We start from the raw sequence: 25,468 nt of genomic DNA, 5'->3' as shown, positions 1-25,468 counted from the left end.
CATGCAATATAATAAATGCACAATTCATTGATTAAGTCCATAAAGAATTGACCGTGATCCCTGGCTCAGCCAGTTAGTGCACACTGCACACTGCACAGACCAAAGTGAGTGTAGGGACCCAGATTTGAATCTGATCCCCGTCTTATCTCAAATGTTCTTCCTCTCTCTGCCCTTGGATTCCTGTCTGAAAATGCCCACAAAATATATTAGATATGACCATCATGCCTACAGAGGAGGTCTTCTGAGTAAAGTGCCTGAAGAATGCCTGTAGTGGGCAGTCTCACACCATTGTGCCTTTTGGTTCCCTGTCATGGTGATCAGAATACAATTCGTTCTTCATTCAAGACAGATAAGACATCCAAACACGCATTCAGACTTTTCTGATGTCAAACATGCACGTGCTCTAGTTAGCAGTGCCACGAACAAACTCTTTACACTTATGTACATTATCTATGTAAAAGGCAGCATAAAAATGTCAGTACATGTGCGGAGCCCCTGTGTCATGACCCAGACTTGATTGAGAAGTTAAAGAACAGAGCGAAGCCATATGTCAAAAGACAAAGCAGACTTATACTTTGGTAATATAGTATTGAATATGTTGCTGTTTCCTAATGCTATCAGTCAAAATGTCTAGTAGTATATCTTTGCTAAATGTGAGTACAAGAGGTATCCTGCTTTACATCCCCATTCTCCTGTAATATTAGTAGGAATTTGGTTCTTACTAATAGATAACAGCAAGTACAGGAAAACTAAAATAGTGTGCATGAAGATCACTTACATGAATATTAGGAATACAAAACATACATTTTTGAAGAGCTACCATAAATATCAATGTACAGACTATGGAAGTGTTTATTTCTTGAGTTAGGGGCTACTACTGTACATCAGTGCTGTCAAGGGATAAGAGAGGTTTCGCCATATACTACGGTACTGTATGTCAATGAAGTTCCTGTATTGCTTGCTTGAGTTACCGGTATCATATTCCAGAACATTACAGTCTGGATTAAATTTATTCACATCTCTCGACGATGAAACAAAGTAGCATCTAGGCTGATCAAATGACAAAACGGATCCCTCTGTAAATGAAGACAAAATGGTATAATATTAACAGAAAGGAACATTGATGAAACGGAACAACATATTTTCAAGTCTTACAGGGTAGAATGCTCCATAAATTCTTCAGAACTTTATACAAAAAGAGAAAATCCATCCAGACCCGGTTGTGTATTGCAATTCAGAGAAGAAAAAAATGAACAGGCTTGATAGATGAATAACGGCTACAGCGCATACAAATTTAATTTAAGTATATATATAAATATTCTCATTCACACTGTCCACTGTCAATTGTCCACACTTTGCAACAACCTCCCTGATTAGACCCCAAAATATCAATGCGACAGAGGCCGTTTTTTCCTTGCTTTCAGACAGACATCCACAGCTTTCAAGTTTTCAAACACCTTTAGCTTCATCAAGCATGTGTCTGTCATGTGGCATTTTGTCTTGTTCATCCTCAGACTTTGATGCCACCATTTATTGACTCACAAAATATCTCTCTAAATGTCAGGGTCACATGCTTGTTTCGCAAGGTGGCGTTAGGCTTCCTTCCAGACTAATGTGATTCTCAACTTTCTCTCCACTCTCTACTGATCCTCCCCCCTCCAACCCTACTGACTCCTGGGTGAAGTTGAGAGGACTTTGTTTAGGTGACAGTGGACTGGCACTGGTGCCAGAAACAACAGATCTCCCCATGTGATTCCTCCCTGCCCTTTGCCTTAAGCCTGTGATCTGCCCTTCACCTTCTAAGCTCCTGACCACAGTGCCCTCCCCTCCCCCTGGGGAGCGGCTCGGAATGACAGACTGCAAGAGCTCCAATGGAGACTTAGTTTCCTGGGGAAGCCTGGGGGAGCTAGCCGAGGCCGGTGTAGCCACTGGTGTCATAATTGCTGCAAGTGCATCATCTTGGGAACTGAGGAAGTTGACACTGACGGGCCTCGCCCGCTGAGGTGTGATGTTACCTCGTAGAGAGCTGCGGATACTCTCGTAGGACATCCCATAGCTATCTACACTCTGTGGTGCTACTCCCAAATCTCCACTGCAGCCAGGGTTAGTGGACACAAACTCGTACAGACCTTCTTTGATGATGGCCCCTGACTGGATGCTCTCGAGAGGTCTGCTCACCTCAATGGCGCTGATCTGGCTGAGATCCAAGGGTGGGGGGACGCGTTGGAGTCTAGTAATGCCTTGACCTACTCCAGCTTTTAGAGCAGGTCCTGCCTCCCCAGCCGTGCCCTCAGCAATGGTTTGTTCTATAGCCACAGAATGCTTTGCACGCGAGGACGCCACCACCTTCATCTCCATCTGTTCCTCTGTATTCTTCTCCTGACTGGTGGTCATCTTGTTGTAAGTGTCTTCCAGGCGCTGGGCATTGAGATGCTGTGGGCTTGCTTTGACAGGGGAGGGCTTGAATGTATCAACCGAGCCCAAAAGGGTGACTTCCTGGTAGCGTGTGTTCTGTGCGTCTGTATTTGAGAAGTGCTTGTGGTAGCTAAAATCGCTGGGCGACATACGGATCTCCACGGGTTTGCCATCGTCTACTTTCTCCACCAATATATCCGTCAGCTCCATGCTACGAGCAAAAGCATCCTTAATGTTCAAGGACACAATGCTGCCATTCCTCTTGGCTCTCTCTAGAGCCTCCCTCCTCTTTATGGCCTTCTCTTGTCTCTTCTGCTCGCGGTAGAACTCCGAGAAGTTGTTGACGATGATGGGGATGGGCAGGGCGATGACCAGCACGCCGGCGATGCAGCAGAGCCCGCCCACGATCTTCCCCAGCAGTGTCTGTGGGTAGATGTCTCCGTATCCGACGGTCGTCATGGTGATGGTGGCCCACCAGAAGGACGCCGGGATGCTGGTGAACTTGGTGGCGTCCTCGTCCTTCTCCGCGAAAAACACCAAGCTGGAGAATATCATGATGCCCATGGCCAGGAACAGGATCAGCAGCCCCAACTCGTTGTAGCTCCTCCTCAGCGTGAAGCCCAGAGACTGGAGCCCCGTGGAGTGCCTGGCCAGCTTGAGGATCCTCAGGATCCTCATGATGCGGAAGATCTGGACCACGCGGCGCACGTTCTGGAACTGGAGCACGCTCTTGTTGGACTCGGTCAGGAAGAGGGTTACGTAGTAAGGCAGGATGGCCAGCAGGTCGATGACGTTCAGGGGAGCCTTGAGGAAGTTCCACTTGTTGGGCGACGAGAGCAGACGCAGCAGGAACTCCATGGAGAACCAGGCGATGCAGATGGCCTCCACGTGGGCCAGGCTGGGGTTGTCACTGAACTGGCCGAATTCATCCACCACCTGCAGCTCCGGTAAGGTGTTGAGGGACAAGGAGATGGTGGATAATATGATGAACAGGATGGAGAGCATGGCCAGGACCTGGAGGACACACAGAACAAACACAAGCTAGGGTTAGGCTGGGGTTGTCACTGAACTGGCCAAACTCATCCACCACCTGCAGCTCCGGTAAGGTGTTGAGGGACAAGGAGATGGTGGATAATATGATGAACAGGATAGAGATCATGGCCAGGACCTGGAGGACACACAGAACAAACACAAATAATATGCCTTGTTAATTTCTAAGGATCATTATTGTTAAGTTCTTAAACGTGGAATGGTGATATATCCTGCAACAGATTAAGGAGAGGAAATAGATAACATGTACAGCTATGCTTAATTGACTTACGGTGTGGTTTCAACTGATTGGCAAAGCTATATCATTCCGCTCACACATACAGTTAGTCTGTACAATGGTATACACGAGACAAAGAACCGGCAGAGCTGGTGCTGTCCTTTATCTCTAACAGACAGGCCATAGGCAGGTCTGTTACAGATAACACTAAACTGTAACATGCAACTCAGATCTAATCCCAGCTGGAGATCTGTGTTGCACGTCTTTCTCTCTCTTTTGCCCTCAACGTCCTGTCTCCCTAATGTCCTGTCTAAATAAAGCAAGCACAGCCTAAAAATAATCTTTAACCTTCTGCCTACTCCTAACCTCCATATTGCTCAATCCCCCCACCACACCATTTTCCTCCCAAATATTTCACCTCTCATAATTAACCCAACCCCTGAATTCCAACTTAAAAGTCCAGGGTGGTGTTCAGCACAAACTCAGTCTCTCTCACATAAACATGTACACAAAAAGCCACACATGCAGGCACCTGCACACATATTACACTTTTTGACTATAGATTAGACTAAAGTACAAGACTAAAAAGTACAAGTACAAGTACAAAAAGTACAATACAGCGGATCTGCTGTATTGACACTTGATTAGTGACTAAATAGGCTTGAGGCCCAGTGGAACCCCGGTGTGCACACCTTATGTATACGTTTATTTGCAAATAGGCTCTTTATCCCTCTCTAGTCTACATATAGTGTTTTAATTAATATACTTCATATAATATATTGTGTTAGGACAAAGTTAGGACAAAGTTTGTGTTTACACACACACTAAAAGCTGGACATAGGAGGGGCCTTCAAAAATCACACCCGTGTGAAGTGAGGGGCGCTCTTATCATCATACTGTGCATCGTCTCATTCCGGCCAATCACAATTTGCGTCCTCACTTTTCCATCCTCACTTTCTTCAGCCAATCATATCATTGCTATGATGCATATAAACACACAAAGGGTGCAGGCATACTTAAGTGTCAAGGTGCGGCAAGAAAACTCTTAGACCAGGCGTCTCTTCCTGGTTTTTAGACAGCCGGTGGATGGAAATGACGCTCGTGCGCAGCTTCAACTTGTAGCGTCGGCAAAGCGCACAAGTGTCATTTCCATCCTCCAGCTGTTTAAGACCCAGAAGAGATGCCTGGACTAGGCGTTTTGCCATTTTCTGATGAGACAGTGGGCCTGCGCCAAAAGCCGGGCATAGGACGGGCTAGCGCCCCTCAAAATATGAACCACTTAGTGGTTAAAATAACTGATTAAATAATTAATAAAGTATTTACTTCTGCACAAAAAAGTTGCAAGTTAATTTCAGTTACAATCAAACAAGATGGCACCAAGATACATGTGTGACAAATGTGAAAGGGTTGTACAAGATGGCTATTTAAGAGGAAATAAATATTGCTAGAGAGCGTATTATATCAGAGATAATTTAAAATAAAGTATCTGGATAGATATAAAATGAACTGTAGATGGATTGTTTTTCCTGTATAGAAGTGGTTCAGAATTCAGATCCAGTAAGGATTATGGACAAAATCAAACTTGGGTAACCAGGACTACATAGTTTGTGTTCTGTGGAACATCTGTCTGTTCACATACTCCCTGTGCACACAGGGTGCATGTCAGATTAGCAGTCCCTCAGGTTTTTGATTGTATACTAATGTAAAAGTGCCAGACGCCATCAGTGCCAGAGCCATCACGTTGGGTCTCACATTTTATAACTTTGTAGTGGGTTCTTTGTATTCTTCTGATGGAATGCAGTCAATTGGACTCCATTTTTGGACAGCGTCTAACCAAAGGACAGCACTGCATGTTCATCAATGTCAGCTTTAGAAAAAGTGGCCAATCACAAAACAGAAGGGGTGGGACCTGTGGCCTTTTCTCCTTGGAACAGCTGTGCCGTGCTTATATAACCTACACCTACAGTATGAGCTGTACCAGAATTAGCGCACTCACAATCCAATGCCAAGAATTCCAAGAATATCCATGTCTCAACTCAAGTTATAATAATAATTAATAAACACAGCTTGTCTTGCTGAAAAATATAGACCTTCGTACAGTGTGTGATGTTGGCACATTGTCATAGCAAACAACATACCCATTTCCACTTGTTTTTAAATGAGGGCTGTGTTGTTAACTACTGTACCCCTTGCGTTGCGTCTTAAAAATGTCTCACATGCAAAACACACCCTGAGACCAGATTGAATGTAACTGCCTTTCCCTCCTTACATACCGGTTAAAACAATCTGCCCTTTGTGGACACTACAGTGTATAATTGTTTCTTACAGGCAACCACTCACTTGCAAAAGCAAATGTAAAACCGATTCGACACGGTTTATTACTGAGGGTTTTACTGTGTACCTTATCTATATTGTGAGAAAACTGATTGTGTGAAAAAATATGTAAATGTACACTTTCTTCAACACTTTCTATGTATAGCCAGCCAGTACCACTGGGGCATTAGTTCCTAGAAACATTCTGCCACATCAGCGTTTCTGAAACCAACAAAGGGTTTTTTATTTTTGATATTAAGTTTTCCATGCTGGTGTCGAGTTCCAGTGAGGAGGGAAGAAGGTATCAGATTATTTCCTTGATTCTTCCTGTTGGGGGAAGGAAAGAATGAGTAACCACTTCTAACCTCTCTCTATCCTTCCTATAGATAGCAACACAATCCTATTAGCATTATCCTGAAATGTCCGTCCAAGGGCCTCTAGAAAACCCATCCACAGATACGCTGTACTTTCAATGACCATGCAGGTAGACGGTCAGTGCCTTGCACATAGACACATGTATAAAGTGGAGTTTGAACCCTGATCTCAAGTAGAGAACTGGGTTTTTATTTAACCTTCGGGGAGAGATCAAGGGCTACAATTAGTGCTGAAGAAAGGAGAAAAAAAAAAGATTCAGCAGCCAAACCTAGTCTCTGGGGAAAGAGCTATTTTCTCTGTAACACTCACTCGGCTGTAATATGTGTTATCAATCAATCAAACAAGCAGTCAATTTAATTTACTTTCTTCTAGTGTATTTGAGGCACTGTGGTTTAGAACGTGGCCACTCGGGAACAAATGCATCCGATGATTCTATGTCATCAATCTCTGTGGCGTCATGGTGTCCACCTTTGGTTTCATAGTGTCCACCTTTGGTTTATTTTCAAATCTGTGTAGTAGGCAGGGAGGCACAGGCTGAAATCGTGTTTCACCACAATTTAACCACAGCTTAGCAGCCTGCAAGGCGAGCAGTCTACATGCTACCCTAATTTCATTTGCACATCGATCTTGACACGAGGCATCATACTGTCAGCGGCAGTGTGTTCTGAATCTTACACAGTAGCTGAACTATTGGAAGTATAGGCAATCAACCGTGTGTTAAAAGGTTAGGCTTTATAGTATCCTCACTTCCTGACGCTTGATCACAACTCAGTACTCATGTACCCATCATGCATTAGCCTACACTTGTATGGTATTGGTCCAACAATACCCAGTGGCCTCTAGAGGTTGACAATGACATGGTGTGTCCGGTTAATCAGTTAAAACATTTATACAAGTATTGTGGTGTTATGTTTATCTATTCAGAAGTTATGTGCATTTTTGTGCCATGCAACCTTTTAGCCAATCATTGTGAAAAGTTAATCAGTTCATCCGTGGCCCAGAACCAACCTTTGGCAGATTTATGCAAATCTGTTCATAACTGCTCAAGTTATAGTGCCGACAGTCAATGTGAATGTCAATCTTTTGTTGTTGTGTACCATTAATAGAACATTTGTCAAGTCTTTACGACGTGTACAGTCATAATTAATGTTCTGACTGTACACATAAATCTCAACGTCCTCTAGAAACAACCTTGTTGCTAGCTGCAGGACATGAGTGAAAAACGGTCTATACGCAGTGTCAGGGTCTTGTTGAAAGTGTCCCCTACCATGGCCTTTACAGCATCATATATTCTACAACCTTCAGAGAAACAACAACATGTCTACATGGGGACAAAGTCAGCCATTTATCGCAACTGTTATTGGTTCGTTGTTTCCTCTCCAAAATCATAAAAGTTCAGAACGGTTAAAGCTATTAATGTCTTTTCCTGGTGGAGAGAGGTAAACTGTAACTGAAATCAGGATTCAGACACCGGTCACTTGACTAAATTCTTCAATGGAAGAGTATGGAGACCACCTCCAACCACTGCAGATGTGCTAATTATATTGTATCAACATACGTAACCATACCAATTGGTTAAAATAACTTGTGATTGATTCGTTACAAGAAGTCCCAGATTGCTGATTAAAAAAAAGCAATGACAGAAAGATAGAAATCAATGGAAAGGACAATAATCTTTAAGTATATAGGATAATACTGTGTCCACCATACAACATTGAATGACTTAATGGCTGATAAATGTCATGACTTTGGCACCCTTGGCCAGATATAAATAGCTATCTAGGAACCCTTTTTTATGCACTGTATGCTGGAAGGAGAAGTAATGAGAGCTCTATCTGAAGGAAATAGCTGATAGATATCTTATTGGTTGTCTTTAGTAAGCAGTATGGTGTGACAATAATACATAATGCAAGGCATCTGGCCAGCCATAATGCAAGGCATTATGCCTTGATGCCTGGATGCTTCATCATGTGTGTGTGTGTGTGTGTGTGTGTGTGTGTGTGTGTGTGTGTGTGTGTGTGTGTGTGTGTGTGTGTGTGTGTGTGTGTGTGTGTGTGTGTGTGTGTGTGTGTGTGTGTGTGTGTGTGTGTATGGATATTAATGTCAAAGATCCCCATATTGATATGTTGCACCATGCAGGCAGGGACCCCCATAAGAGAAAATCTGTCAACACTGTGGGAAAATAGCTGATATACAAGTTCACAACCAGTCGCGATGTGACTCGTTCTGGGCTCGTAGCTAGATAGCTATTTTCGAATAGTCAAAAAATAAAAAATGTGACTAATGATGACTCTGTAGAGTGTAGACTAATGTTTGCACCTTGAATTTCAACATGTTTGACTCTCAACTGTCAATCAAACGTGATGCACTTCTGTGTATGCGATCACAATTCTCTATCAAGGTTTTGTCAGAAGAGCCAGGGTTATGTTTTAAGCAGTCCACCATTCTTCCCCATCAGATGCTGAGGATAGCAAACACCAGTGTCATTGTGTGTTGACATTTATCACTGACAGTTAAGTTGAGATATTGTTGCGATAGCTCCAGTGTGATTATGTTTGTTCTCAGGATAACTTGAGAACAGTTGGGCAGATTTTCACGTTCTGACTTGGGTGGGAACTGCGCAGAAGAGATAATTCATTTTGGGTTTGACAAAGTGAAAAGACACAATCATCGTAAATTAAAAGTCGATAACGGAGAATTCATGACGTTAATAAATATTAGGCTGTCTTGAAGACATAATGTAATTATAAAAACATAATTGTACATAATAAATCTAGTTACAATACAGGTTTTGCCCTCTAACAAGGATCTGGGTTCTCAAAGTATTCTATGTATTTATCCACACTTTTAGTTCTAGTTCATTTCCACCCATGCACGCACGCACGCACACACACACACATTTTCTCCACAACTGAAGCATTGCTGAAAACTGAGTCATTGCTGAATCATTGCCAATTTAACATATACTGCCCCTGAATCATTGCTGAATCATTGCCAATTTGACATATACTGCCCCTGTCACTTTTACTGCCAACCACGCACTGAGGAGGGTGTCTGCAGACAACCATGTTACACATGGAGTTGCCACTTGCCAGCCGCTTCTTTTCACCTGACATTGACGTTGACCTCGTAGAATGTAAAATATGCAGAAGTTGATATTATCTCCCCAGAACCTTCCCCAAGTGTTGCTAGTGCAGCAACAAGGTTTTCCCCTTGCCACTGCTAATTGTGTTTGTTGGAGTGCTCAGCTAAGCTACAAGCGAAAATATTAGTGTAGACTAGAGGGGGGAAATAGGTAGGGAGAGGGGGGGGGTCATTGATCGAATGGTCAACGAAGTATATAGGGTTTAAGTGATTATAAAGCCCCAAATCACTGAAGGCCAGATGTAAACAATAGAGCATGTTCAGCTTGCTTGAAATGTCTAGCATCAGCATGCACATCCACAGTTTGATTCAATAACACATCTGTATGTGGTTAGTCTGAATCAGAGCAGAGTTTAGCAAGCGGGCATGTTGCTAGATTATGGGTCTTTCAGTATAGTCTTCACTACCTTGCAACTAACCAACGATGACTGCGACGGACGGACAGACGGACAGTGTTCTAATGGGGGCCGTCAGACTAATGGTACTCTGGAACCATGAGTCATCGGACTAACGCCATGGTGGCATCGAATGCATTTACAGTATGTCTTGTATTGACTGAAATGTTGTTCTGTAAACTACATAGTTATACAGACAGACCACCTGCGTGCGTGCGTGCGTGCGTGCGTGCGTGCGTGTGTGTGTGCGTGCGCGTTCCAGGGTGGAAAAGCTTCCAGGCTTTGTCTGGCTGGCTAAACATGATTACACAAATCATGATGCGGACAGACTGCAACAGAGCCTATGTGGACTCCACATCAGATCATGATATACCTATATATATAAGGGCGGAGGAGGTGAGCCTGGGGATGGACTGACAATCACAGGAAGGAGAGAGAAATATCCCATACATTATACTGTATGACTATATGATATGTCTCAGCTGTTAGCACTATCCGTCAAATTGCATGGCTACAATAGGTTCTGTGCGGGAGCCGATGGTAATTCCGACGGAACATTTGTCCGACATGCGGTCCACGGTCGGACTAGCGCTCGAACATGCGCTGCTCCTGTGCTTGCAGTTATGGTTTGAGGTAGGTTGTCGCTCTAATGACTGTCTGACCAATAATAATAGTGTCGCAACTAAAGCCTGTAAGCTCTGTGCAGCGGTAACATGTCATTGTTCCGACCTCCCGTTATAGTCAGACATTACTATCCCAAACCCTAACACTAACCTCAGCCTTCTTAACCTGAAAATTCGTCTGTCTAGCTAATCAAACAAAGCCATAGGAAAATGAACTGGAACAGACCTGGGACAACAGTTGTGCATATAGCCTATATACAGTATATAGCCTATACAACCATTGCAGCATTTACAATCACAACATTAATGGTTGCAAATGTATAGCTACACAGCAAAATCCCCAGTGTTCATTTTATTCAAGTGAAAAATGGACACAATTGGAACTAAACCTTGAATGTTTTCCCCTTTTTAGTCAATTTGTGTAATCTGCTACTGCATATAACCCCTTAAAGCTGTACACATATGTGGCAGGGTCAGGGTGTAGACAACCATTGTTCTCAGAGGCTTGTTTTCACTTGACAGGACCGGCTTCCCACCTACAACTAAAGTGCATGGCCAAACTGGACTGTAGATGATTCAAACCTCTCAGAGTTAATTTAACACGGAGGATTTTACTCTGCAGTGGATTAAAAAAAGGTTTGACTGATTCAAATTCAGGTTGTTATGATTATGTGGTCGGCACGCTAACTAGAGCTCCCAAGGTGACCCCCAAACAAGCCATTTAAGTTGTGAAATTTTAGTGCTACCACGTTTTATAATTATGGCTGAACAAAATATTAATGAATAGACATGCATGGATACACTGACCAGACAATTCTAAATGAAAACTATATTCCCTCTGCCAAAGAGGACACAGTCTTAGTGCCAAGCATGACTTATGCCAAAGAGGGTGCTGCAAATCAATATTTGTAAGCTCTAGCTCAGGGGTGCCCACACTGTTTTGACTTGAGAGCCACTTTCAAAATGACCAGCTCAACAAGATCTACACACCAACAAAATGATGATCCATTGAATACCTGAGGGGACTTTGGAATAGCAATGCTGGCGTCACATACAGTAACAGTACGACATAGACAAACACACTTGAAATGGGAAATAAAGGGAAATGGAATTGGTAGGGTTTTTTGAACATAACTTTGTAATGCTACTGACATTTGTGCACAACAATCTTGAAAACAAAGTATCCGGTTTGAGCTTGCAGGTCCTTTTCGATGTCAATCAATCAAGTCACATTAATTGAAGTAGATTGGTAGATGCCAAAACATTGCTTTTTATATTTAAATTAAATATAGTTTTAGGATCCCATGTGATTTACATGCACAGCGTTGTGATCTAATGGTAGATCGCGATCTACCTTTTGGGCACCCCGGCTCTAGCTTATATTTGATGCAATCTATCTATGGGTGTATATACTGTGTATTACACTAACTAGCAATATCTCAATATACATACAATCATCTATCTATACAACATACAGAGTGTCTATCTTCTCTGATCAAAACCAACCAAGAAATCAAGTTACAGTAAATTACTCATGCCAAGTGGGTTCAATTTCGAGGTTAAGTGTCTCATTGAACAAACACACAAGAACCTTGAATACAATCCAGGACAGATGTACTGAGCAAATTCTATGATCAGAGGCTCTAGTCTGTTCCATGTCTATTCACTGTTATATCATCTTGTGCACAAACATATGTGCACAATCACATTCCTTGGAACACACACACACACACACACACACACACACACACACACACACACACACACACACACACACACACACACACACACACACACACACACACACACACACACTAGATAGAGTCCATCAAGTCAAGCAGTCATGCTGACAAATAGAGAGCCTTTTATGGAGTGCTCAGCAGGTTGTTCTTTGCCAAAGTTCCTATTAATTAGGGAGCTGGCTGGACATTTGCCTGGTGTCGATGGCTCACCTCTGGAGTCTTGTGCTTAATTTATCATATCCCTCATCTAACGACAAAGTATAAATCAGGGTTAAATCAGGGTTTACACCCTAGGGAAACTGAATGACTAACACCCTCATTTAGGGGCTCGACACAAGTGGAGGACATTGGTCTCTACTCAACACAGGCCTACTGTACAGTGCCACATACAGTAATCATGAAATCTCTGAGCTTTCTGTTTCCTGTCCGTCTCTCCACTAGACTATACTACCTAATAAAGCAGAAATGAAAACCGGAAGATTATTAATTATTCATCGTCTGGCATGAAATATAATTTACAGCGTGGCTACCAATACAAAATGTGACAGTTTTGCCAAGCTGTAAAAAAGGAAAGAAAAAGACGACCTATGAGCAGTCTGCTGAAACGCATGATAACCAGTCCTAATGTAATAATGAGGGTAAAAAAGTTTTTTTTTGAGTGGTACAACCACTACAAGGAACAGCAATGGCCATGTCCGCCTATGTGTTGGTTAATGAGCACCAGTATGAGTACCAGTAGGGGCGCTGTTGTGCCAGAAACAGAGAGAGAGAGACAGTGCTGCACTGTTGCCTGCTAATGAGAGAGAGAGAGAGAGAGAGAGAGAGAGAGAGAGAGAGAGAGAGAGAGAGAGAGAGAGAGAGAGAGAGAGAGGAGGAGAGGGGAGTTGCACCACTCGGTTCACACAGGTGTGATTTTTATATAAAATAGGAGGGATTGTACATGTGTCTCTTGCGTGTCTCTTGGCCAGGTTTAGCCCTTTAAGCTGGCCACTGATGTAAAGGCAGCCCTGACACACAACTCCAGGTGACTAGTGTGTGTTGCTTCTGACTCTGGCATTGTGCCTGAATAGACAGGAGGGGATGATTGTCATGCTCATTTATATATTTATTGTCTGTTTGTTATTGTTTTCTTTAAACCTGAGCTGATGCCAATAAAATAAATAGGATCTGAACATGATGACCATTTCAATACAATTGCTCACACTTACTCACTCCACCTTTTTCCACTGCAGTCTACCATGTACACTGTACAGTATCAATACTTGCTGCCTGTACTAATTATACTATGAAGATGTATTTTGGTTACTTGTTCACATTTTATGTATGTTAGAGCATAGTTTGTTATCTATAAATGCAAAGCATGTTAATTAGACAGTTAAGTTGTATGTTTACCCAGAGGTATTGTAATGTAGCTACTGTGTAGCACTTAATTGATTATTTTACACTCTATTTACTTGACCATTTACCCTGTCATTTATCGACTAGGCTTCATGACACTTACTCTGATGTTGCACTTTGTAATCATAGGCACCCTTAAACCGATAGATATATCATCACTGCAGTAGCTAAAGTTCTGTATGCTCTTGAATTATTTATACTTTGGTGTACAACTCTTTTACGACAGTGTTGGTCAACAAAAATGTCAGGGAGGCACCAGAGAATTTGATCCTAGCCCAGTTTGTGGCGTATGTGGCCCCAGAGACAAGGATCTCCACTCTCAACATCTCTTTTTAGAGATCTCTCTGTGTAATTCAGAAGAGAAAAGCAGGTTCAATAAATTATTTCAGGAACAAAAGGGAAGCCAGCACAGTATTTCCCAACCAATATCACTGTCTTTTTAAAGGTGTAGCATGTGATCCCTAGACTCCTTCAAAACCACGGGCGGCTGAAATGCAAAACTGGTCCCTGTAAAAAAGTAAAAGGGCCCCCTCTCTATTCCTATACTATACGATTTCCCTTTGTTCTAACCGTGTATACTGTATATGATGATCTTTGTTTAGCATAGAAGTGTATATTTGTATGTCTTAAGTTTAAATGTTATGATGAATTGGACCTGAGGTCTTAGCCTAAGACCTGACGTCTTAGTGCTTTTTCTGCTTTTATCCTCTTAACAAATAATATGTTATTGACCTGTACTTTCCTTGAACTGTACCCATTCTGCAAACTGTTAATAACATTTTCAATCAATCAATCAATCAATCAATCAATCAATCAATGCTTCACAAGGAGAAGTCTTAGTATTCAAATTGTTTGTATTTAAAAAATAAAATCACAGCAGCCACACACCTGAAGGTAATAATATTAATCACTTGAATACTAGTGTCCCTATTCTTGGGCGAATATTCGCTGAAAGAGGGTTATCAATCACATGATGACTTGGAAGTGAGAATGTATAGAACTATAGCTTATGCTAGGACTATGTGACTCCTATCATCTCTCACATGGTTTCCTGTGTAAATACAACATAAATACCAAAAGGTATTACTGTGCCCACTTTACCTTCAGCCAGGTACTTGTCAAAATGGAAATATGAAATGAATGCTCCAGCTTCCCTATCTTTGTTTTTAAGGATAAAATCACATTGAGCCCAGGGCTTTCAGTGTAATTTACCAACCTCAAATCTCCTTTATGTGCAGATATACATGATAATACAAATTATTCTGATTAATTTCCATGTACCGTCCCAACTGAGTGTACCACCTACAAACAGTAATACTGCCTTGGTATTGTTTACTACATTACAGCCATTTCATGAGCACATAAATCCAATTTCAGTGAGAAAGAGAGGAGCGAACATTAAACGTGGCTGGCTGGATTCTAACTGGTGACATCAATAACAGGTGTGTTCTTGTGTGGTATGTATGTCACTGTCATATCTACTAGGACCCCACAAGGGTTAGTTTCAGACTTGCAGCCCAATTTTAGATTTTGTCAGAACAGAACAAAGAACCACATGGAAACATTTTTTTTGCTAATCACATTTGAACCACATTCCTAGGTGGTTCGAAATATGATTTCAATCTGATTTCTAAAGATGTGCATACTTCATTGTACAACAGTATCGCTCACCAAAAATAGCCTATCTACAGGCTCACAAGTCACAACGCATTGCATCATATCGCCTTGTGAGCTTATAGATTGGCTATTTTCTGCAAGCAACGCGTTGTATGACAAAGTAGAGTAACCTAATCTCTCAAGGTAGGTGAAAGTGGTGGAGAGTGGTTTCGCTCAGGTCCAGGTCCAAAATAACATATTTTTTGTAAAAAAAAAACAATCCTAATGATTATAGGCCTACTTCATTGCATGACGGTGCTGAAAATAACAGGTCTTCAATTATCTTGAACATCAGATATTTTTGGTGAGCGGCCTCTAACTTAAGACCTGGCAAGAAAGCTTACCTGCTCATTCTAAATCGAAACCTCCCTTCTCATCCTCATCATTACAAACCTCCGGTATCATATTAAGACCATATTAATTATAAAAGCAAAATGAAAGAATAATGAATGACAGAGAGGGAAGCAGAGAGACATTATAGGGAGTAATGCAGGAAGAATGAGAAAATTAATGGGACGGACGAGAGGCAGAGGAGAAAGAGCGGGGAAGGAACTCATGAAAGGAGAGGAAGAGAGAATGACAGAGGGGCGGTAAAACCAGCTCAGCAGAGAAACCCTAGCTGTCTTAATCAATATGTGGAGGTATTTTTGGAAGAAACAGACATGGGATCTATTGGATTGTTGATGCTTTTTGTGGAGGCCAAATGGAATGCAAGGCCAAGACATCACATATATCAAGCCTCTTCTGCTGAGTAAGGGCGTTTCATTGTCCCTCTTCTTCCAATATATTTGCTGTGCTGACATAATCCAAAGGCTCAAGTCATATCCTGACATCCGTTTAGAATGTATACAAAAGTGATATGTATTTAATCAAATTTTCCTCCAGACTGTTTTTCCGACTATCCTTGGGATTGTGTGTAGGGGGAGGGTGGGATAGGGGATTGAGTTTTATTTTTATATTTTATATGTCTGTTAAATACTTGCCCCTGGGCTTGTCACAAAAAACCTGAATAAAAAGATTTTGAAAAGAAAAGAATGTATACAAAAGTGTACAAAATGTTAATGTCTCCCAACTGACTCAAGGCTTGAAAATCATCTTTAACCGCTTACTTTTTTGCTTTTGTCCCTCTAGACAAAATCTCTTTGCTGATAATAGCCAATCTACAAGCTCATGAGAAGACTTTGACTCTGAATCTGCTATGTCCGCTGAATGTTTGCCTCACAGATCAAGGCTCATGTGAGCTTGTAGATCTGCTATGTCCGCTGAATGTTTGCCTCACAGAGGGCTCATGTGGGTAAGCCTTCTCCTCCTCTTCATCTTCTACAATCTACATCCACCCTTCATGACTAAAGCCAAGGTGATTTCCACAGATACGGTTGATTAAAGGGTGTGTAGCACTAATATAGGCCATCAATTCTACATAAAAGTTTCAACGCAATAGGAACAGGTTAAAGGTATATTTAATATACAGCACTACTACAGACCTCTTGGAGGAGGCGTGATGATATAGATTGGAGTGTACCTGGTACACGCAGCATATCTAGGGCATGGTTCCATTGAGAACACTTCAACACAAATTAGACTAAAACCTTCATCCCGAGTTTATGACTGTACTCTACTGTAAATGCATTTTTATTTTATTGTGTGGACCCCGGGAGGATTAGCAGCTGCCTTTCCAAACGCTGATGGAGAACCAACAAATAGACCAATTTACTAAATGCAGAAGCTGCGTGCTAACTACCGTAACCATGGCACATCATGGACAGGGAAATCAATACATGAATTCTACAGATGGTCTGCCATCAATTATATTATCTCCTTTATGAAATCATTCTTCTTCTTAGCCTTCAACATGTAGCAGAATACCCTATGTACTAACATGGAATGTGAATATACTAATATTAGCCAGAATTGTGAGGACTGCAATCACTGTATATATGTATCCTTCATGAATGTGGTGTGCATGCTGTCAGTGTTCTCATGGACAATGAGTAGAACAAGGACATGAGAGTAATGCTGAGATCCTGCTGATTTGACAGCTGTTTAACCAGCCAAAGTATCAGTATTATTTGCCCTTAACAATAGGGATTAATGCTGATATACACATTCACACAGAGAGGGAGAACGAAAGACAGAGAGAGAGACCACGTGAGGGAGAGGGTGAGAAAAAGTCGTGATTACAGTAATTAGTCAGAAACAAACCCTCCGATTGGTCAATGTGACACCCAGGGCCAATCAATAGGCTGTAATTAAAGAGACGTGTGTGTTCAGGTGTCAAGGCAAGGCCATCGCTACAACCCCCATACCAAACTAAAGCATCTATTGTGAGGCTCACTTGGCAAACTATAAAGCACTTTCTTTGCAGTATGTAATGTCATCTTCCCCTAGGAAGATGACAAATATAATCTTGTCTTTAATATTTTTAAACGGAATGTACATAACCGCCCTTTAATGTTCAGTAGAGTCGGGCAGGCTAGACAATTGTTTAATACTACAGCAAAGGTCAGCATGTTGTAATGATGATTAGACTGACTCCCAAGCTTTTCCCACGAGAGATTGCATTGTAGTATGACGCATTGAAAAGCTGAAACAATTAATTGGGCTTTTAAAGGATCACCAGCACTCACTTTAAGTGAGTGCTGGGGATCTTTTTAAAGATGTTTTTAAAGATATTGTTCCCGCCAGAGCCGAACAGCACCCAATGAAAGGGAACTGTAAAATACTCAGCTGATGAGTGTTCACATTCTGGACTGTCATTTATTTATGCTTATATAAATATAAGAAAATAGGTGAGAAGAGAAGAGAAGAGAAGAGAAGAGAAGAGAAGAGAAGAGAAGAGAAGAGAAGAGAAGAGAAGAGAAGAGAAGAGAAGAGAAGAGAAGAGAAGAGAAGAGAAGAGAATTTAGAAAGATAGCTATAGAAAGAAAGATAAGAAAAGAAAAGAGGTAATAAGAAAAAAAGGTAATGATAGGAGAGGAGAGGACTTAATTCATTAGAAAGATAGATATAGAAATAAACATATAACGATAAGAAAAGAGGCAACAAGAAAAGAGGTAATGAGAGGAGATAAGAGGAGAGGACTTAATTCATTAGAAACATACTTGTAACATCCTGATCTTGAGACATCTGGACCGGGAAATTGAAAAGATTAGACAGTAAATTATGAAGCAGCAGATATTTTCTATTTTAATTAATCCAATACAAAATTGCTGTCAGTGCTAAACTTTTCAAGACTGAAATGCGGAGAAATAAAAAAGTAGCTAACATTTTGTGCGGATCCTATCAGAACTCATCTTGGAATATGATTATGTGCTCATTTCACACACACAAATCACATTTATTTGCAATGTTGCAAATTCTTATGTCACCACCTGAGCTTGTGGCTTTCATCTTAATTAGATTTTCACCGGTCAGTCTCCATGTGAGGTCAACCCTCCCTAGATTCTAATCAACCTCAACAGATGCACACCGTGAAACAGTTCAACCTCGAGCTATTAGGGTACGAGTACAAGCAGTTAATCCATCTCCCACAGAGTGCGACATTCTGAACACTATACGCCCGTCCCTGGGGGTAGCAACACACTTTATATTGACATCTTTCCCTATGTGTCCAGTGACTCCAGTCACTTTATACTAATGAACAATACTTGGAATACTTGGAATCCCATGCTTCTGACTACTTAAAGGGACACTTCACCCTTTTTGCAAAAAATACATGTTATGTTAATGAAGTGTAGAAGATTTAGAACACTTTACTGGGGTTCTTTATGTGTGTAATGTGTGGTTTAAGATATTTTAGATTTCATCAGTGAGCCCAGTGTCTCCGATGTCATGGACACTGGGCTCACTTACTTCCTGGACTACATGTTGTCTCAGTAAGACAGCCCTCCCCCTATCCACAAGGAGGAGCAGTGCACCAAAGCATTATGGGATTTGTAGTCCAGGAAGTAAGTGAGCCCAGTGTTGATGGCATCAGAGACACTGGGCTCACTGCTAAAATCTAAAATATCTAAAACCACATATTACACACATAAAGACCCCCAGGAAAGTGTTCTAAATCTTCTAAACGTCATTAACATGTATTTTTTCGCAAAAAGGTTTCCCTTTAAGGCTCTGATAGGTTACCGAAAATGATGTCTTGAAGTGTGTGTGTGTGCACTCTACACATCTTTATACTGGTGTCTGATAAACTGAAAGTTAAGCAGAGTGTAATTGAATGTCAACAAAGTCAGTAGCAGCACTTTAACTTTAATCTGCTCTTTGCACTCTCCTCACATTTTCCCCTCTATATTAATCTTCTCTTCCTTTCACTGCCAGACGTTCAGCAGACTAACCCTGCATCCCAAAGAGCCCACTTCCCCTGAGAGTCTGTGTCTGAATATCCGAGGGCAAGACACTGCCTTCAGTCAACGGGACAAAGTGCACAATTCGCCCCTACAGAATACCCCCCAAACCCCCCCCCCCCCCCCCCCCCCCGCCTCACACAAGTAAAATTGAGGGATTGAGATTGAGAAATAAAAAATGGCAATTGGATATGAGTCTCACTGTATTTAATGGTGTGGTAGGGTATCCTGAAGCTTCCCTGATATTTACTTCCTGCTTCTCATCTATAGGTGAACTCTGTACTGCAGCAAGACGAGGAGATTACTGAATGAGGGACACTTAATTCCCTCAGGGGACCAGGAGGCGTTGTGTGTGGGACAGAGAATAACACTATAAAACTACCACCCCACCCCCATTCTTTTCTCCCTCCATCCTTCTTCTTAGTCACACAGACTGTCCTCTCCATCATTCCCACCACTCCATTCTTTGAACTGTTCCCCTCCCCTCCCCTCCCCCTCTCTCTCCCCCTCCCCTCCCCTCCCCTCCCCCCCCCCTCTCTCTCTCTCTCTCTCTCTCTCTCTCTCTCTCTCCTTAAGTTTCTCACTTCATTGTGCGTGTGAGCAGCAAAAGCTGAGGAAGCCGTCCAAATACAGTTGTGTGACGAAATAGTTCTTTCTCACTGGCAAACATGGACACATGCACACAGAACCTACATCTTGCTATTCTATCTCACGCCATCTGTGTTCCTCCATACTTCCCTGCCTCCTCTCCTCTCCCAGACAGACATGTGGCAGTCAAGAGTCTGGGCAGTGGGCAGCAACAGTCTATTTGCAGCGGCGTCTCTGGTAATAGCCCCAAAGGAGATTAAATCACTTAATCACTCTGTTTCTCCCTGTCAATTTATCGGTTCAGTTTGGTTCAGTTTGGACCAAAACATTTAATACTGTAAAAACTCAAACTGTAAAACAGAACAAGAAGTGTGTGTTAGTGTGTGTGTGTGTGTGTGTGTGTGTGTGTGTGTGGCATCTGCGTGTGTGTGTGTGTGTGTGTGTGTGTGTGTGTGTGTGTGTGTGTGTGTGTGTGTGTGTGTGTGTGTGTGTGTGTGTCTTCCAGCTGACTCAAACTTATGATTGACGATACAAACCCATGGTCTATTCTGTCAAATACTCTATTCCTCCTCTTGCCTGATTTACACATAGTTGCGTGCCAGTGTCCTGCACCAAGATTAGCTGATCTAAGCTCACAACACGCTGCTGCGTGACCCGTTGCCAGCTTGTAGATCTGCTATCTATTCTGGTGTTAGAAATGATACACAACCAAGTGTAATTCAAGGGTTAGCTCTTGGCTCTTACACATTCTTTACCATGTATTGTGTTCATTTAACTGTAAAAATATAAAATCTGAATAATTAAAATTAAAGAAATGGCTCTGCACTTATATGATCTCTTTGGAATGTCAGTAATATTGTACAGTGAAATGTCTAAATAAATATACAAATACACATGGCATATGACAGAATTGATTTGAAATGCTCAATAAGCTTTTTAAGCCAAAATGAGACTGATAACTAATGAATAATGTTATATTCTATGCTTCTGATATGACATATCAGAAGCATAGAATATAACATTATTGTATTGAAATATAAGACTTATCATAAAATACAACCTATGTTGTATGCATGGCCGCTGTCTGTCTGTCTGTCTGTCTGTCTGTCTGTCTGTCTGTCTGTCTGTCTGCACATACACACACACCCCTCCTGCTGTGTACTGTACCCTGCGAGTACATGGACAACAGTACAGTATATAGAGCGTATGGATGGATGGAATGGACAGACATCAGGGGAGGGACGAGGTGACAGAGGATTACCCCACCTTGCCTCCTCCTCCGTGATACACTGCGTGAAGGAAATCCTAAGCCCCGCATGTGCCGCCCAACCTGCTCTTAGAAAATGAACTCAAGAGTGTGTGTGGGGGAGGGGGTCGAGGGATTGGTAAGACTGACAAAGAATGGGCTAGGAAGAGGGAGGTTTACCCTGTGCCTCACCTGCAATCTAGGTAATGAAGACCGGCTCAACAGGGGCAGTTAGGGGTTAACTGTCTCAAAGGCACTTCGGGGCACTTTGACACTAGCCCAGGGGGGACCGGGAATTTGGGAAATTAATCTTCAGATTTTGGAAGTGGCCGTGTGTGTGTGTGTGTGTGTGTGTGTGTGTGTGTGTGTGTGTGTGGGTGGGTGTGCGCGCGCGTGTGTGTGTGTGTGTGTGTGTGTGTGTGTCTGTGTGTGTGGACAGAACGTGTGCCAGTGATGCACAGCCTTTTGTCTGTCTTGCCTGATCTTGATGCAGACTGAATTGTTGAAAGCAGGCATAGATTTGTCAGCTTTAAGCCAAACAATGTGTCAGCTCCTAACCCTGATTGTAGTCCTTGCTTCCCCCGAGCATAAACCCAAACAACCCTGACTCATGGGCTGTTGCCCAGCCAGAGGTCGTCTCAGGCAGTCACAGTGTGACGGACGTCTCCCCAGAAACACGATTAGTTCCTTCTCCCAACTGCAGCACAGCAGTGGGGCTACCATGCACCGCTGCTTGTGTACTGTTGTGTTTTTATTTTGGTTTGATCGTGTACACAAACAGTAGCTAATCGGTCCCTTTCATTCTCAATATCTGGTCCCTTCCTCTCTTGTACCCTAGCTGCCTGTCACCCTTAATCACCTCACGCTGCAATGGCTTAGGAGTAGATAGAGTGGTTGACTGTGAACTCAATGTCGGTTCCCAGTTCGATCCAACAAGTTTAAGTGTCCTTGAGCAAGACACTGACTGCCTAACAAATGCCTTGCATGGCGACAATGTGTGAATGCAACACATTCATACAAAATGCATAACACGAAAAGAGGAGGGAAGAGAGGGAAGAGAGACAAATCTCTTCCCCTACTACTTTCCTTCCTTGATTTGATTCAACTAGAACTGTAAAATGCCGAGCAGTACTCGATACATAATCTTTTCTCAGCCATCTACATGGTACAGGACAAAACCAATAGCTATACCAGTTTTGAAAGTTGGACATTTCTAAAACTATAATAACCAGGCGCATCACCGCCATTCACTGTGAGTACGTCGCGACACCCCCACTCTCACAGATAGGTGATTTCATCATCATATGCCTTTCTATCCCCCAAAATATACAGTTACGGCAAGGTCAGACCTTTAGTCTAACTAATGGAGTGTTCTATTTTCCGATATTCACTTGAGGATGAAGGCCAAATGAGTGCCAGCGTCAATATGATTCTTCCCAGTCTAGAGAAAAGATGAAAACATTTTATTGCGCATCAACAAGCTTTTAGTAATGGACCAGAAACCAATACAATCACACCAACACATTTACTAATGGACAAAAAGATTGCTTTCATTGTGTTCTGGGAAGCTGGCTTGCTGTTGGCTAACTGCCATACAAACTTTATTTACAGGGTACGATAACACTTCGTAAAACAAGCATAGCTGCTGTCACACCACATTGGGGAATTGTTTTACTGTACTAGCACTCTGTCTGCAGAGCTGTAGTCACAACGTCAACAAAACATGATTCCACTTGATGTATAATGTTTTGGGTATGCTGGACACAGGCCAGGGACTTCACCTACTGTGTATTAATAAAAAGGATATCCTTGACAACATCCCTGCAGTTTGTCTCATCCTCTCTCATCAAAGTATTCTTCAAAGACTTTAAACTTCTTCTTTAAGCAGTAAGTATGAATGTGTAATTTGTAACTGGTTACAATTTCTAATTACAGTGTATATCATCATTATGTTTTTCCTTCATTTACATTAGATATAGTCCAGCAAGAGCAAACTTAATAAACAATTCCTCACTTTCCTCACAAGGAACCACTGTCAATTTTTTTTATTTGGACCCTGAGAGAATTCTGCCCATTACAGATAGCTATAAACATGTATGAGCGATCTCTAGTAACTATTCCTCGTTTTTTGCTATTGTTCTCTGCTATCACCAGAAATCAACAGAACAGAGATAAGGTGTTATACTTATTACTATCAATAAACCCTTTGAACACACTTTACAATATATACAGCATCTACAGTAGCCTACTGTATATTTAAGTAGTTGCACTGTAGAAGATTGCATGAGGCAGTAATCTTCCTGTGTCCTTTCTGTTGCTCTGTTTCTATGACTGTCTGTCTCTTTCTGTCTCTATCTCCATCTCTCACTCTCTTATCTGATTACTCAATAGGTGAAAGAGGATTAGGAGCTCGATGGCACTTTAATGGCCAGCTGTGATGTCACAACATGTTCACAGATGTCATTAACAGCCGAGAGGTGGCAGTGTACAAATTTACTGCAGTATATAGTTCTGCATAATTCTGAACTATATACAGAACAGAATAGAAACTGGAGCCCAATTAAAGGGAAACTTAATGACGTTTAGAAGCGTTTTCTGGGGGCTGTGTAATATGTGGTTTTAGATATTTTAGATTTTAGCAGTGAGCCCTGTGTCTCTGATATCATGGACACTGGGCTCACTTACTTCCTGGACTACATGTTGTCTCAGTAAGACAGCCCTCCCTCTATGCACAGGGAGGAGCAGTGGGAATAGTGGGAATGGGAATAGTAGTCCAGGAAGGAAGCGAGCCCAGTGTCGATGACATCAGAGACACTGGGCTCACTGCTCAAATATCTAAAACCACATATTACACACATAAAGACCCCCAGGAAAGTGTTTTAAAGCTTCTAAACGTCATTAACATGTATCTTTTTGCAAAAAGGGTGAAGTGTCCCTTTAACTCTCCTTTTATAGGACTAGATTTGATTTGAAGTTGAAATGTAGAATACTTGAAGAGGAAATCCCCTCTCTAGGCCAGTCCACACCAATGTAACACCCTGCAACTCCTTGCAACTGCTCACGTGCTCAGACCACACCGCTGCAACGGAGCCAAACTATTCTTGTGACCTGAATTTTACAAATCTTTTTGTAGGGTGGTTTTAAGGGCGCATGTGTAGTACAAATATTTAGATATTTTACCTTGGCAGCCACAGATGAGCTGGGTTTCTCCAGGAGGTCCCAGAGCTTCTGTCTCTTGTCAGGACAGCATCCTTCCTCCTCAATGTCCCCATCCTTCTCCCTCAGTGACTCAGCCTCTCTCCTCAACTCCTCATTCATCTGTTCCTTCTTCTGATGATAGCGCGCTTGGCAGCACGACTCCAAGTAGATCTCATCGATGCCCCAGTAGTCCAGCTCCTGTCCGAACGATAGGGCACACATTTCCTCCATCATGTGCAGCTTGCCCGTGCGGTAGAAGTTGAGTATGGACGCGAAGGCACCCGGATGGCGGTCAAAGAAGTACTCATTCTCATTGAGGGTGTAGTCATCACACATTTCTAGTAATGACTCGTGGGTGTTACAGTCCCGTAGCTTCCCCAGGCGGGTTCTGGGAAGTCGGTCCAGCGTTCTCCACAGGACTTCATGGACCAGGCCTCCGACGTTGAGCCGCACCCGTCGGTATCTGGCCTTGATGCGGATGATGTCGATAGGCTCCGGAGGAAGCGGGTTGGCTTTGGTCCCTCTGTCCGCCATGGGTGCTGTTTGTGTGATGGTGTGATGATGACTATTGGTTTACACCAGAGAGCTTGGAGGTGTGAGCGGGGAGGGGCTGATTTGGAGCTTTTGGGGATGGGTGGTAATGGGGTCTCAGGCACAATCTCTCCACACACCCAGGAAAGATGCTGAGGCCCTCTGAGCTCACAGGCTCTTATTACAACACCACCCTGCAGATTATTGTAGGTCCATGGCTGAAGAAACAGAAGA

At 42.4% G+C, this 25,468-nt stretch overlaps 1 protein-coding gene across 1 annotated transcript; it reads right to left on the bottom strand.

The window, feature by feature from the left end:
• Nucleotides 1–1,566: 1,566 nt before the first annotated feature.
• On the bottom strand, nt 1,567–25,237 carry LOC310871209 (potassium voltage-gated channel subfamily B member 2-like; the record flags this gene model as incomplete). Its single annotated transcript, XM_083782700.1, has 2 exons — nt 1,567–3,429; nt 24,686–25,237. 2 exons carry the CDS (start codon nt 25,235–25,237, stop codon nt 1,567–1,569), a joined length of 2,415 nt encoding a protein of 804 aa, XP_083638826.1.
• Between the last annotated feature and the right edge of the window lie 231 nt (nt 25,238–25,468).

This window comes from Protomyctophum parallelum (genome assembly GCF_964188405.1).
Source record: "Protomyctophum parallelum genome assembly, chromosome: 14".
Lineage (NCBI taxonomy): Eukaryota > Metazoa > Chordata > Actinopteri > Myctophiformes > Myctophidae > Protomyctophum > Protomyctophum parallelum.
The sequence above is the reverse complement of the archived record's forward strand: the minus strand, read 5'-3'. Positions and strand labels throughout refer to the sequence as shown.